The 16,237-nt window shown below is 43.6% G+C and overlaps 1 protein-coding gene across 1 annotated transcript in view; it reads right to left on the minus strand.

The window, feature by feature from the left end:
* Window positions 1–16,237, minus strand: part of LOC117371415 (phospholipid-transporting ATPase ABCA1-like) — a 51,628-nt gene that overhangs the window by 26,719 nt on the left and 8,672 nt on the right. The window contains exons 5-15 of the mRNA XM_033967096.2: window positions 15,571–15,689; window positions 11,073–11,194; window positions 9,623–9,826; window positions 8,705–8,797; window positions 4,855–5,095; window positions 3,617–3,756; window positions 3,340–3,456; window positions 2,945–3,130; window positions 1,686–1,888; window positions 997–1,173; window positions 598–820 (exon numbers count right to left, since the gene is read on the minus strand). Of these exons, the coding sequence (XP_033822987.1) occupies window positions 598–820; window positions 997–1,173; window positions 1,686–1,888; window positions 2,945–3,130; window positions 3,340–3,456; window positions 3,617–3,756; window positions 4,855–5,095; window positions 8,705–8,797; window positions 9,623–9,826; window positions 11,073–11,194; window positions 15,571–15,689 (1,825 nt within the window). The remainder of the gene's footprint in view (window positions 1–597; window positions 821–996; window positions 1,174–1,685; window positions 1,889–2,944; window positions 3,131–3,339; window positions 3,457–3,616; window positions 3,757–4,854; window positions 5,096–8,704; window positions 8,798–9,622; window positions 9,827–11,072; window positions 11,195–15,570; window positions 15,690–16,237) is intronic.

The raw sequence follows: 16,237 nt of genomic DNA on the forward strand, positions 1-16,237 counted from the left end.
ACATCCAATGAAATTCGTTTTTTTTTCAGTGACACATGTGAAACGAAGGAGCTCATTGGTCAACCATAATTTCCAAACAAAATTACATTTCCCTCCCCTCAGATGAATAGTTTAGTGCGTTCCTCATCAATTCTACTGAAATCTGCAATGTCAATGTCCCCTGTGATAATATCGTCCTTTATTTTTTCCCCATAAGCAGGTATATTTGTTTTGATAGGACGGACCATGTGTCCCCCCGGTTGGCTGATTCACCTGTCAGTCACGACCATCTGAACTCAGGTAGCTTCACCAGTGACTATAGTCACATCTTCATGAAGTATTGAAGAAGTGTGTATTCTGGATCTCAGGCAAGACAATTAGAGCTCACATAAAGGCTTAATGCTATATAAAATAAGAAAACTTTCCCTATTAGTCCAAAGAATAGGTTCAAAAAATTATAATTCTTTCATATATTGAACAATACATTGATATTAAGCCCACAGTTGATAATGAACAAAATACCAATAATGTATGTAATAATAACGTATGTATGGCTTAGTTGAATACAAAATACCCCAAAAAGGCATAAACAGTCTTGTAAAATGTCCCGTCACTGACCTTGAGAAGCAGCACCAGCAGCCCTGCGCTCACCAGAAGAGGAACCAGGCTGCTGATAAACCAGCTGAACCACAGCATACCATTGTCCAGCCCCATGATGCGCATGGTCTCCTTCAGCCGAGCCTCCTTTTCATACACCACACTCTTCAGGATGATGGCCACCGAGTACATCCAGGCTAGGGTCATGAAGAGGGGCATGGAGCGGGACATGACACGCAAGAAGCTGGAGGCAACATCAGGGAGAGGGTCAGGAGGGTCAGAGGAGCAGAGGAGAGGGTCAGGAGAGTCAGAGGAGCAGAGGAGAGGGTCAGGAGAGTAGAGGATGCAGAGGAGATGGTGAGAGGGAGCAGAGGTGAGGGTGCAGAGGATTCACAGTAATGGTAGGAGGTGTGTGCCTACATATCGTCCACATAGCAGGGATAGGGCATCTGTTGTATGTAGACTCCAGTCTTCTCCTTGGTGCCGGTCATGGCGCGGATAATGCCTTGCTCAATAACATCCTGGAGGTAAGTGAACCCTCCCCAGATGTATCTCATGTCCTCGAAGGGGTCTGCACGGGGGCCAGGGTCCCAGTATCTGACAAATGCATAAGATGACATTAATAAATATATGAGGTATTTGGGAAAGTACTACTACCATTAATACTATACAACAGAGGAAATATCTCTGGCACTGACTTTGTGAGGGCTAACAAATCCACCCACTGTCAATCCACTCTCTCCAGTATGAACTACAGTAGTTGTAGTATTAGTAGTATTAGAAGGGCAGTAGTAGCAGTCATAAAAGCAGTAGAAATAGCACTTGTTGTAGTGGTAATAGTTGTTGCACCATCAGTAAAAGTAGTAGTAGTGGTGGCAGTATTATTGATATTAGTAGAAATAATGGTAGAATTGGCAAGATCAACAGTAACACAGTAGTAGTAGTAGTAGTAGTAGTAGTAGTAGTAGTAGCAGTAGTGTAATATTGGTCACAGTAGTAGTGACAGCAGCAGCAGTAGCAGTAGCAGTAGTACTAATGGTTGTATGGGTAGCAGTAGTTCTAGTGGCAGCTCTGGCGGCAGCAGTATTGGCAGCAGTAGGTGTACTCACGCGTCCTTGATCTTGTTGGTTCTCTCCACGTTGTCGATGTCCATGCGGATCTTGTAGTCGACATGTGGGGGCAGCTCGGAGGCATTGCGGGGGATGTTGAAGACGATCCCGGCCCAGAACTTGCGGTCCTCCAGCAGCACCATGGATCGGTTTACCAGCAGCTCCTCTGTGGCTACGGGTTGCAGCTTGTCCAGGTTCACACACTGGGAATACAAGAAAGTCTATGTTGCATGTGCTCTTATTGTCTATTCTCTACAAAATGTACCACAATCAGAACTGAACCTGTATCTGCAGGTTAAGGCACTGGCAATTGAGGACACACACGTTTTTTCACATTCTCAGTTTATGGACAGGCCTCATGTGAAAGCTCAGAACCTCTAGAATCCACTCACTGAGCTACAGAGGCTGTGCTAGCACTGACTCATAATTGGCTGGAGGTGCTGGGGTTCAGGTAGTGACCATTCAGGGAGAGTCCTTTTAGGGTTAAACCAATTAGATTTCAGCATTGAATCGAGAACTTAAACACCACATCATAATTGGGCCATCATGTCAAAGCTTTTGTAATTAAGAATAAATCAGCAGTACCACTAAAAGCTATATTTAATTTAAACATATTTACCTTGTATCCAAGTCATGTTTTTCTTTTAATTTAATTAACTCTAAATCTTACAATATAGTTCCTTTAAGTCAATCCTAGAAGGTATACAGATGGACATGTTTACAAAGGTTTGTCAAGGTTTCAAAATTCTGTATCTTAATAACAGTACTGTCCATAATAAAGAAAATTGTCACATTGCTGAAAATAAAGTGCAATGAGGTTTTTCAGTGATATTTCTGCACTTTAGTGATTCATTTTACTGTCCATACATGTTTTGACTAATACTTAAATAATAAAACCCAACCCAAGACATTTAGTCACGTTTGAGCATGTTTTTGAATACCCAATTATAGTTACCTGAAAAAAGTGGATTCTTATAATATCCACACAAAAAAATGTAATATTTATTGTTATAAATCACATCTACTCCTGGTGTGTTATTTAATTTCTGGTTCAAGTAGAGCAGATCAACGCTTTAGTCCTTCTGACCCCACACCTCCTCCCCTTTCACTCATCCTTTAAGCCTTCCTGACCCGGGCCCTCGTCCCCCCTAACTCTCCCCTTTAGTCCTCCAGGCCCTGTCCGCCCTAGCCCCTAACCCTCCCCTTTAGTCCTGTGTTCCTGATACAGTTGTTAATGCTAATTGTGGCTTTGTTCTGACCTCCATGAAGCGGGAGATGCTGGCAATGGCCTGGTCTGTCTCATTGAAAACATCTCTCCAGGTCAGAGTGCCCCCTGATGAATCTTCCTGTTTAGCCAGGAAGCGACTCACATCTTCCACCGTCCAATCAGTGTTAGCCAGCTGCGCCCCGAAATACCGAGCGGTCACATTGTTCCGCAGCAGACTCTGGAAGAAAGTGCATTATGTAGCCCGGGTTTAGTTTTAGTCCTGGGGGGTTCAGTCCCGGGGGGTTCAGTCCCGGGGGGTTCAGTCCAGGGGGGTTCAGTCCTGGGGGGTTCAGTCCTGGGGGGTTCAGTCCAGGGGGGTTCAGTCCTGGGGGGTTCAGTCCTGGGGGGTTCAGTCCTGGGGGGTTCAGTCCTGGGTCCAGTCCTTACTCTGAAGAGGTTCATCTGCTCACTGTTCTCCATGAAGTCCCAGACCTTAGGCCTCATCTCTTCCCACATTCCCCCCAGGTCTCTGAAGACCCCCAGCTCCTGGAAGGTCCGGTTCACCTGGACAAGACCAGTATACAATCATCCCTGATGCCATAATGAAAAACATGTACCCTGAACCGGGAGGATGGGACAGTGTGAGGGTGTGCTGAAGGGGGGGGGGGGGGTGGGGTTATGGGGGTGCAGAGGAGGTGTGTAATGGTACAGAGGAGTTTTGTACCTGGTGGATGATCTTCTGCGTCAGTGGCGTCTGGGGGGTGTAGAGGATCTGGCCCAGCAGCAGGGGTTTGATAGCGGTCCAGATCATGCGGGACATGGGGTTGGAGTCCAGGTTCTGCACCAGGCTGTTACAGTATGGGGCTGGGACATACAGTGGGTACATTATACTCTCTACTAGCGTGTTAAATTTGTTAAAAGGACACATATTATGCATTATTTGTATTGCCATTGGCCTTTAAACATGCACTTGAGGACCTTTTCTTTGGCGTCTCATATTTACAACTTAACAAAAACAAAATAATACCGAATCAACTTCAGCGCTCTGGTGCACTGGTTTGGTGATTAAATTATCATTGCGAAAACAATTAAAATAGGTAATAAGGAACATGCCCAGACATGTAAATGTAAGCACACAGCCATAATGAACTTGATTTGAGTCTGGCAATGATTTATAAATTTAAAAGCTGCACAGGGTTTCTACCTGTGATGCAGCAGTCCTAGGAAAATTCAAACATTCACATACACAAGACAAAACATGAAATCTGTGAATGAAGAAAAATACAACTCCAAGTATGTTTTTTTTTTTTTTTTTTTTTTTTTTTTTTAATAAGAGAACAATGTTATATTGTGGAAAACTCAAGAAAGCCAATTTTGCATAATATGTGTCCTTTAAAGGTAAACTATACTGGCCAAAAGCCAAACAAAGCAGGAGAGCATGAGGAATAATACTTAATGCAAGTCTGCTGGTGCCCTGACTTGAACCCCTGTTAGACCCTGTTCTGCTGATGATAAGGAGAGGGAGGGAGAGGGGTCTAATTGGATCCCAGCCAGAGCTATGAGGCAGGTGTCAAATGCAATTTAGGCAGAGGTTTGTAGAACAGTAGGGATTCTTCTAGGACAGTTATGAAAGAAGACCAAACAAGATCACACTAATATGATGTAAGCACTGCTCTGTCGTTGTTTTAACCAAATGAACCTGGTCTAGAGCTGAACTAAACCAGGACTATCATAGGGTTAGGAGAGTCAGTAGTTTGTAGTAGCTTTTGTCTGGTTTAGTCCTCCTGTAATGCACTCACTGAAGTAGTAGTCATAGGCCTGGGTTAGTCCTGAATCAGTCCCTCGATAAGTCCCCTGATTCACTCCCTGATTCACTCCCTGATTCACTCCCTGATTCACTCCCTGATTCACTCCCTGATTCACTCCCTGATTCACTCCCTGATTCAGTCCCACTTTACTCACTGGAGGAGTTGTCATAGAGCTGGTGTGGTTGCTCGTCGCTAGAGTTGCTGTTCCCGAACAGGGCCTTGTAGTTGCTGTCTTCGTACCAGTTGAGGCTCTTGATCTGTAGCCCTCCTCCTTCAGGATGTCCACAGACGATCCGGGAAACGGCAGAGTACATGACGCTCGGGGAGGATGTGGCATTATGCATCAGGAACACGATCTCATTCCTCAAGTCCAACCAGGACTTCATCCCTGCGAGCTGAGCACAGGTATATCGGGCAGGTGGAGTGTTAGGGTGTCGAATTATGGGCATTTTGGAAAATTAAACATACAAAAGGCATTTCTAGAGACAACCCAGGAATACAGATAGGAAATTGATTTACAGAACTGAATAAATAGCAGGGCTGCAATGAGTCAACAAGTCAAAAGATTATTTCAACCAAATAAAGGTGGAAATGTGGTGAATAAAAGCTTTTAAATAGAGAATATTTATGAACAAAGTATATTATAAATACGTTGGTGCTGATGTCATCAACATTCCCTCGGGATGTGATGCTAACTGTAAGCACTGCTCTGTCTGAAGCTCTGTTTCTCAAGTTAGACTTTATGGTCAGATTGTGTTAAAACAAAGCTCAGATTAAAGAACTGACTTAGCAGAAAATACAACAGGTGAGCTGATTTGTGCTGCTAAACAAGTCTCTCTCAAATAACATTACAGTTGCAAGTTAGCTAGCATTAACAGTTTTTCAGTTAGTCACTGTCATCATTTTGTTGAAAATCAAACTCCTAAAATGACCATAAACCCGTGTCTTGATCAGATTCCTGAAAAGCTGTTGTCTAAATCCATTTTGTATTTTTTCTTCAGTTCTTGAAACTTTTTGGCAGTGTTTGCTAATGTGTGTATCGTCACCATAGTAACTGCTGAATATTCAACCATAAACATGTATATAGAACACTCCCCACGTGACGTCACTGCAAAGCATCAATTGATGAAAATGAGAAATGCTTATTCTTTTTTATTGGCATTTTGATTTAATCATGCCATTGTCTGTTATAAAAAGGTCTTTTCATGTGTTTGAGTCTGTATATTCCAGATTACAATTGACCCGCTAGCTAGCTCACTGTGTCTCAAAGCTAACTGTCATTATTATTAAAACTTGGTCTAAGTTTGTCCTGAAACATGGAAGAGGCGGTGAAGACTAGACGGTAATCGAATTACTGCCCAGATTAATCATTTAGATACATGGTAAAAATCTGTGAGGAAGTGTACGAGCTGACAGACGTGATCCATGTACAGAGTAGCGTCATTGAGGCTAAAGCTAAGTTTGTTTTATGTGAGCGAGCCAGCACACGTCAGCTTTATTCTGAAGGAAACAGGAAGTCCACCACCACAAACTGCAGTCTCAGCTTTATTCTGAAAGGGGAAGTGGCAACAGCAGCTGCTTTTGTTTTTGAACATTGTGCCAGATTCTCGGGTCATTGATAAAAATTAAACCCTGACACACTGACTGCTTGGACAGGTGATGTCACTTCCTGTGTGGACATCACTTCTGGTTTCACGTCTTTGAATAGCAGGATAAAACAGTTGAGCCATGTCATTTTTTTAAGAAGTGCTAAACTTGTGTTCATGTAGCTGCAGAGATATTTTTACAGTTAGTAAACATAATCAAAACTGTTACACATGTGATGACAGATAGAAGCCCTTATTCTGCATTATTCCTGCCCTTTAATACTAGTTTTGGTAAGATGCACTCTGCAACTTTTCTAGCATAACGTCCGTCATTTGCTCATTACTATGTCTGAAATATTCCAGAGTATGGTGTTTAAGCTAGCTCCATGCAAACAAGTTTTTCTAAGTGTTTCTGAACAATAAAACACCTACATGTAAGAATGCCATACAGAAAAATCAAGGAAAAAAGGAATAACATCTCCATGGAGACAAGCAGCAAAAAGTTACGCAGTGCAACTTTAAGATTAATGCATAAGGTAAAAGCATCTTAACACTGATGGAAAATGTTAGAGTTGACTGTAGAAGTGTAGAGTGTATTGCACATCCATGGGGTACTGAAGAGGGAGGTATTTTACTTCTATGGGGTATTAACATATTTAGAACACCACTTTACCTTTTGTTGTTTTGAAAATGCTATATTCACTGAAGACAATGTATTAACATGTTTTTGACAATCTGAGTCCCCCCTCTGCTCTCCACACCCCCTCTTCAGAGCATTACAATCAGTGTGCATCCTGCTAATGAAACTATTACACATCGCATCAGGTTTGGGAAACTGTAGTGTATTGTTTTGTACCCTGCTCCTGTATACTTAAGGAAAATTGCCATGTGGGAGCATGGGTGTCTTGTGGGCCGAGCACTGGGCACGATCGTACTGCTAACTATAAGGAGGGTTCGAACAGGGCCCGGGAGAATACTCTGTGGATCACATAGAATACATCTTAAGGCACGCTATAGGGAACAACGTTATAACATGGTAGAAAGCTCCAAAAAGTTCATTTTGCATAATACCCCCTCTTTAAACAAGACCAAAACCAAAAGCGGCAAGGAGAGTTGAGTCTGGTGAAGGTGTATGGACTTAAAAATGCAGAGGAGCACTTCTGGAGTAATCAAACTGTCTGAATTCTGTATATATTTACTTATGTGAGGCTTCCATAGTCATTGCTGTCAAAGTCTACTTCTCCAATCTTCTATGTCCTTGTTTAACCTCACCCCCTGCCGTGTCTCCTGCTCCCTCCCTCTCCTGTCCCCCAAGGTCCCTCTTTTGTCCCAGGCCTGTCCCTAAATCACTGTGGGGGCCTTGAGTTTGCCCCGAGTCCAGCTGGGTTTAGGCTCCATAAACACACGGACAACTCGGAGGAGTGGACAGCAGCCAGATGAACCCAGAGACTCCAAACTTCACTACATCAGTTCTAACAGCCAGGAGACAGGGAATTCAACCCACAAACCTCCCCACAAATAGTAACGAGCTGGGGAAAGAGACTGCTCAAAGGTACTATGGCAGCTAAACCAGATCTAAGCCAGTACTAAGTCAGGACAAAGGACTAGAGCAGAACTCTAGTCCTTGGAGCTAACCCAACACTAAACAGGACTAAATTAGGGCTAAAGACTTAGACTGTATAAAGAAGTGGACTAAGTCACCCACAGCGTTCGGCTACAGTCAAATGAAGCTCATCGAGGCTAGTAGTTATAGGGGCTAATTTGGAGCAGAGTTCCATATTTGGAATTGTGACCAGAGGGATCATAGCAACCAAAGAGCCAATCTGGAGCAAGGTTGTTGAAGGTAACACCCTTTCCTGCTTCCTAGCAGGGGTCAATCAAACATGTTGCTAAAACCAGCAAGAGCAACTTCAGGAAAGAAGGCGCCACAGTTGTCCATTTTTAATGTTCATACCTTGATTTACAGATAGCCAAACAAAAAAACAGGATCATGTTGTGCAGGTTAATACAAACATTTTAAGACCACAATCACAAGCCTAGCAGCAGTTACAGAGAGGAAGAGCCAGTTTTTCAATAGAGGCCAGATTTGATGGAGCTGTATGTGTGCCTATGATCACTTCTTATTTGGAACACAGCAGCTAGCAGGTTAGCTATGTCCATTTATATATATATGGTCTATGGTCATAATCAGGACTAAACAAGGATTAACCCAGGACTAAACTAGTCAAAATCAGGGCTAAATAAGGACCATGTCCAAGTAAATTCCCTTATGGATCAATGGACTAACACTGGACTAAACCTGGACTAAACCAGGACTAAACCAGAACTAAATCAGGACTAAATCAGGACTAAATCAGGACTATTCCAGGTCTAAACCTTTTCTCCTACAGTGACATACAAAAGCTCTGAGACACTGACCTCCACTGCCAGTAGGCCCATGGTGTCCAGCAGGTTGTTGGTGGCCTCGGCGACTCTTTCAACAGCTTCAGGGTCAGAGGTCACGTCTCTGTGCTGAAGAAGAAAATTAGATTAAGATATTAAACTTGTGCTTTACCAAATATGGAATCATATTTTGCAGCACCATCACACTGAGGGTCTTCTGTATGTATGCAATCGCATTTCATTTGACTTTTTTCTATTGTACGTTGCCATAACACATTTAGTTTTTTTTAATAACACATTTTTCTCTTTTTCTCACAGTTTGCTTTAAGAATGCCTTTATCTGTTAGCATAAATACTATAAATACTATCTAGAAGTTTTGGAAATATATCTCATATAGGCGAGAGTGTAATAATGTGAAGCAGAGATATGATCAATGATTTGTCCTTATTATCAATGGCATACATTATTTTCAGCAACATGAGGAGTGGACAGACCACGCATTTTGCAAATGTGCTCCCAGATTTTAACATCGTGACACAGGAAGGCAGGGCTTAGTAGCACTTTTACAACAAGGACGGACAGAATACACTGCTCGGACCCTCCTCTCCTGCTTCACATGTGTGAGGTAAACACACACACAAACACACTTCAAACAGCAGAGAAGAGGACCAAAACCTGCAGAATCAGAGGCAGTAGAGCTCAGTCTGACCCGGAGCTTAGATCTACACATGTACCCTCTGCTTTTTGTATGAACCACTCACCTGTCTCCTCACATTCGACTGAAGTTGGAGCGCTGATGACCAAACTTAACATGTGATTAATTTGAGTCAAAAAAATTGTTACAGTTAAAATGACTTCGCGTTAACACAATAATAGAGTAATAAAATTGACAACCCTAAAGTATGTACATGTATTCAGCTATGATCATTTGAATTAGTTAATGCAAGTGAGACCTTGATGGGTTTGAAGAAGTCCAGGTTCTGTAGGAAGAGCTGCTCCACCGCCTGCAGCCAGGAGGGCGGCGCTGTGCAGATTTTCTCCATGAGCTCTGATTGGATGTCAGGGTCAGAGATGGTGATGTAATCGCTCAGGTTTCGCCCCTTGTGTTTGGACGGGCACAGGTCAGTGAGGTGCACCCCAAATCCCTTTGTTAAGACCTAGACCGGGTACAGAGACAGAGACTTACTGTTACTGCTGTAGAGGGCAGAGTGGACCCAGACACACACTGTTACTGGTGTAGAGGGTAGAGTGGACCCGGACACACACTGTTACTGCTGTAGAGGGTAGAGTGGACCCAGACACACACTGTTACTGGTGTAGAGGGTAGAGTGCACCCAGACACACACTGTTACTGCTGGCAGAGTAAGCTCAAATCTTATCGTATTACAACAAAAATACCTAAAATATCTCCCCTTTTACAAAGAAATTGTACAGACAATAAGTATTGAGACCTAAAATATAGTTCCAGCTTTCATATACTGAGCAATAAATCGATATAATTATTATTGTGACAGGCCAAGTCACACTTTGTGCAGTGCCCTATTCTTTGGGCATACGGTTTGCCCAAACAAAATATCAGCCTCTGCAAGTAGATCATGTGACTTCCAACTTTGTGAAAAGACAGAATTATGCAGCTGAACTGGGGGACAGGTCAGAATTCTATGGCATAGTTTCCTGTTTAACTATCAAAATTCAGATGGTTGGAGATAGTTTTAAAAACTGGGACAAAGTTCAACATATTCTCTGTCACTACAAATTTCAATTACACAGATTACAATGGTTAAAGTTATTAGCATTGTACAGTTATAACACTGAGCGAACGTTACCTCTACAGTACTGAACCAAAGAGCTACACTGGTCTGGTCTTTCACAATCTACAAGGTCCTGCTCCTACTTCAGAACTCCACTTTTGGATCTAACCTTTCATGTAATTATTAAGAGTGGACTTTTCCCAGATTCTAGTCTCCCAGGATCAGGTTCAGGTTCAGATCAGGCCCGAACCTGTCCTGCATCTGCAGCTCGGTCTGGGTCCACGGGCGCTTTTGGAGAGCGGAGGAGAATGTGGGTGGAACACACCTATCAGGATTACCTCACTGCAATGTTCTGTGTTTACCCAGGGACATTTCTCCAGAGCTGAGCCAGGATCTAGGTCAGGAGAACTTAGTTGAATCATGGGTGTTTTTGTTCTCCCCACTTCATACCACCATTGTGCACTTGTACACGACAGGGAGGTGTTTTGCACAATGACAATGGGGACTGTACCTGGTTGAGGTTGACTGGAGCAGAACCAGGTTTAGACTAGGACTAAACCAGACCTAAACCAAGGATAAAACCAGGACTAAACCAGACCAAATCATGACTTGTATACTTGGTTTGGTCCAAATAGTGGCACTGGGGTTGTACCTGGCTGAGGTTGACTGGGGCGGACAGGATGTGGTCCACGGTGGACTGAGGTAAGGAGGCGTTGGTCTTCAGAAAGTGGCTCATGGTCTCCTCCTCCTGCAGGAAGTGTTTCAGACGGAACCCTAGAGAACACAAAAGAGAGAAATACTGAGATCTGGAACACTGGGATTAAAGCAGGGCCTCGCTCAGGGCCTCGCTCAGGGCCTCGCTCAGGGCCTCGCTCAGGGCCTCGCTCAGGGCCTCGCTCAGGGCCTCGCTCAGGGCCTCGCTCACGGACTCGCTCACGGACTCGCTCACGGACTCGCTCACGGACTCGCTCACGGACTCGCTCACGGACCAAACCATGGATTTTATAATAGTGGACTAAGGCTAGCAGTTACAGTGGGTAATCTGCAAACAGAGATCATATTAGGAAATCGGAGCACAAAACCAAAAAGCCAATCGGGAGTGAGGCTGTTGAAGGTTCTTAAACCTTACCAAACCAGTAGTGTGAGCGGGAAGGGACAAGACAGATTTAATCAGGACTTTTAGATTTGGTTTGGTCCTTTTCTTTGGGTGTAGTCCCAGTTTAGACCTAATTTTCATACAGTGTGTGTCCTAGTGTGAACACAAAACAAAGACTAAATCAGGACTAAACCAATACTAAACCAAAACCAAATCAGGACTAAATCAAGAATAAACCTAAACCTAGAACTATAACAGGTCTTAACCAGGATGACAACAAGACTTTAAGTGGGAATTAACTAGGTCCAAATATGGATTAAATCAGTTCTATTCAACTAAAATCAGATCTGACTGAACCAGGACTTGGGACTAGGTTGGGCATTGTTTAGCTATATTTATACAGTCCAATTAAAAAGCTAGAATACCTGTTGCTAGGCAGAGCTAAGAGTTGGGTCAACCTCTGATTGGCTCAAAAGCAGCTTCATTGTATCCAAGTATTTACAGGACTTTAAATCCCACAACCCAGTCAACAAATGTGGGTGAAGTCGTGGTTTAGATCTGACACAGCCCTGGTGTAGTTTAGTCCTGGTTTAGTCCCAATTAAGTAATTTGTTTAGACCTGGTATAGTCCTGTTTTTTTAATTAGGTGGTACTTTGAGTAAAACATTCTGCCCTTGTAAGTTTCACTAGGACTGCAGTAGTGAATATAGTAATGTGCAGTACTTTAGTAGTCTTGTTACTGCAGTAGTGTGTTGCAATAGTTGTACAAGTACTAGTGTGTGGCCGTCCCTCTGGTCCGCAGTATCATGCAGCTCTGGTTACAGTCTTTGTCACAGCTTTAGCCTAATTTAAGTCTCACAAAAGAGTTTGGACTGAAACTGAGGACAGACAAGTACTACTGTACAGGAGAAGCACGGGAGGGGGAGAGAGGAGGAGGGGGAGGAGGAGGAAGAGGAGGAGGAGGAAAGTAGAGGGAGAAGAGAACAAGAGAACAAGAACTACTGTGCAAGACTAAGAGAAGAGAAGGGCTGGAGAGAATGAGGAGGAGAGGAGAGAGGAGGAGAGGAATGGGAGAAGGGGTGGAGGAGAGGTGGAGGAGGACGAGAGGAATAAGTACCACTGTAGAAGATCAGGAGAGGAGAAGGGGAGGAGAGTGAGCATAGGAAGAGAGGAGCAAGTACTATTGAACAAGACCAGGAAGAGAGAGGGGAGAGTAGGAGAAGGAGGAGACGAACAAGTACTACTGCGCTAGCCAGGGAGAAGGATGAGGAGGAGAGGGAAAGAGTAGAAGAAGGAGTTGTGAGGAAAGGAGACGAGGAGAGGAACAAGCAGGAGGAGAGGGGAGGAACAAATACTACTGTCCAACACCATGAGAGCAGAGGAGGACGAAAGGAAGGAGAAGAAGAGAAGGAGAGGAGAGGAACAAGTACTACTGTACAAGATCAGGAAAAGAGAGGGGAGAGTAGGAGGAGGAGGAAACGAACAAGTACTACTGCGCTAGCCAGGGAGAAGGGTGAGGAGGAGAGGGAAAGAGTAGAAGAAGGAGTTGTGAGGAAAGGACACAAGGAGAGGAGGGAGAGGAACAAGCACTACTGTACAGATGTGAGAGGAGAAGGAGATAGGAGGGAGAGGAGGCAGGGTGAGGAAAGGGGAGAAGGAGTTGATACGAGGTTAGAAGGAGCAAAGGGGAGGTGACTGGATAAAGACGCAAAGAGAGTAGATACAGATGTGAGATGAAGTGAGGAGAAGAGAACAGAACAGAGGGTAAGGAGACAAAGGGAGGAACAGGGTAAGGAGATGAAGAAGGAGGAGATGAAGTGATCGTATACACTGAAATGAGGAATTAGGAGGCTGTAGAAAGTGGGGGAGAGGGCAGCTATTAAATAATAACCTCTAGTGCCCCATTTTTTAGCAACTTCAGCTGAGGGTCAGAGTTTTCACGTCCTCAGCTGAACAAACACAAGCTGATCCAACCTCCTGCTAAGAGGCTAACTACTCTGGCACAGCAACACAGGGAGAGCTGGAGTCTAACCCACTACCTCCTTACTATGAATGGGGTCATCTCCACAGATCTGAGTTGTAACCTAGCCTGGTTATGTCACCTACTCCAGGGAAATAGATTTAATTTTTTATAAATTTAATGCCATACTGTGCAACATTCCATACAAATATCCTCTTTGCCTTGAATGTTTCAGCGTATAACAATAAACTTCTCTATATCCAGGGAGACAAGCAAATGATCCCACAAGGCTAACTTACAGGTAACATCTGTGGAGAGGCCCTCTACTCACGTTAAAGAGGGGTGATTTTACTTCTATGGGATATTAACTGCTAACACATAACATATTTAGATTACAATGTTACCTTTTATTATTTTGAAAATGCTATATTCACCAAAACAAGGTGTCAAGGTACATTAACAATACGTTCATTTATGACTTACTCTTTGCATTAAGTCACTCCCCCTTCAGAGCGCTATCACAACACAATCAGACTGCACCCCGCTAATGAAACTACTGCACATCTCATCAGGGTTGTCAAGTCATAGTGTATTGTTTTGTATCATGTTTTTGTATATTTATGGGTGACGTAGGCTTGTGGGCTTAACATTGGATTGGATCATACTGCTAAATGTAAGGAGGGTCCAAAGGGGGCCCATAAGAGATTATTTTTGACAGAGGAACAATGTTATAATATGGTATGGCAGGCATTTCTATGGTTGTTGAGCCTCCACCAGAGAAGTTAGCATTACATCTTTAAGTGCAGATCCATGGCAGAGAGTGAGAAAAACCCAATGTGAGAAACCTGCCTTTGAAGTTCTAATTTCACATAGAAAGAGAGAGAGATTGATTTAATCATTTGTAATAGTTTACATGACAGAGCATGTTAAGAGTACAAACTAACCCAAACCCATTGACAAAACAGTGAAAGCTGACGTGAGGCTGTGGCGTGTAGAGGAGAGAGGGCGGTGGGAGAGTTTTTATGTCCCCGGGCTGTGCATAGGAGAGTGACTCAGGATTTCCTGTCTACGCCTGCCCCAGCGCGTCCCCCAAAGCACACAGAGAGTACAGGAGAATACAGAGAATACAGGTGAGGGGGCGAGGGGCGGGACATCTGGATCACCTGATGGCACACAAACAAGAAGCCGCACGCACGCTCACCCCGAAGCACCTATCACCAAGCAGTATGCTAACGTCATGGCAACAAACCAAAAAAAACTAAATCATTTTTTATATTTCTCTGATATGTGTGCCACATGCCCTCCCATTAACTGATGTTTGCAGATGTCGGGTGTGGGAGGATAAATGCAGTGGGATAATGGACCTTGTCACTAAGAGAAACCGTCAGGCAAAACATTTGTGGATTTATGTTTTGGAGATTTAGTTGGTTAGATTTCTTCTTTGTGGAAAACTGAACCATTCTCCAGATCTGAATCATGATCCTGATTGCCGTGGTTGGCAGCTCTTGTGGCTGACTGGCTGGCACACTGAGCGGGCACACTGAGAAGAGTTAAGGAAGATTGGATTCTGTGATTTGAGCAGTTTTTTTCCTGTATCCATGGCAACCCTGCATAGAGTTAGCTATGCTAGCCAGCTAGCTCTGACATGCTACTGTCTCATCACTGACCAAAACAACAGAGCGGAGGGAGAGGCTTTCCTTTTATGTGTTCAGAGTTTACCTGGCTCCCCCTGGAGGCTGTGTGATACTGCAGGACACAGGAGGGACACTTTTGTCCTGAAGACTGATACTCCCCTCAAACTGTCCTGACACAGGCTCTGATGACCCTGCCTCTTGCACTTTTGTTTGAGCTTTTCTATTATTATTGTATTTACTACTCAATGTGCTTAAACTGAACTTAAGGGACAAACACAGTGACTTGACTGATTGAAAGGATTCTTGAGCAGGTTTTAGGTTGTTTGTGAATCTTTAGCAAACCCAGCCTGACACAGGGAGAACAAGCAAACGCCACACAGAGAGATTTTAAAGTCTGGAAATCAAACTCATTCTCGACTCTGCCACTGTGTATGTAGACCAGTGTGCTGGTGTAACTGACCTGTCCTGCTCTCCTGCAGGCCAGTGAGTGCAGTAGAGAGCTCCTTGAAGCCCTCCAGGTTCTTGTTGTTCTGGCCGTACAGCAAAATCTTCTTCGCGTCAGAGAAAAGACGAGAGATTCTGACAAACACAAAAGAAACCTCGACTTTAAAGACTCTCACTCTGGGACCTTTGGCAACAGTCTGGACTAACATACTGTCTAGAGCTAGAACAAAGTCTTGGTCAACTAAAGACAGCTCCTGCCAATCGAGTACTCGATTAAAAAGGGGCGTGGTAAAAGCTCATCAGTCGACTAATACATGTTTTGCTCAACTAAAACTCCATTGGATGATTAATCAACTAAATGACTACAGCATGAACCTAATACTGTCACATCTGTTTAAACTTAAACAATGGCAGTAACCAAGTAAAAAGTAAGTAAACTAGTAAGTACTTTGGCAGTTTTCTACACCTGATGCCCTACCTGATACAGCCCTCTACATTTATGACCGGCTACAACACGCAGAAATTGTGGTTGGAGTTTTTACTCAGTGCCAAGCTTGTCCCAAAACACGGTTAAAACTCCTGTACCCAATTAGCTCTTGAGTTCAAAATAAGCCCTGCTGTGTACTGTCTATATCTAGTTACAAAGCATTTTATTGTCTAATAATCAGGTATGCTGCTAGCAT

Source organism: Periophthalmus magnuspinnatus, chromosome 5 (assembly GCF_009829125.3).
Source record: "Periophthalmus magnuspinnatus isolate fPerMag1 chromosome 5, fPerMag1.2.pri, whole genome shotgun sequence".
NCBI lineage: Eukaryota > Metazoa > Chordata > Actinopteri > Gobiiformes > Gobiidae > Periophthalmus > Periophthalmus magnuspinnatus.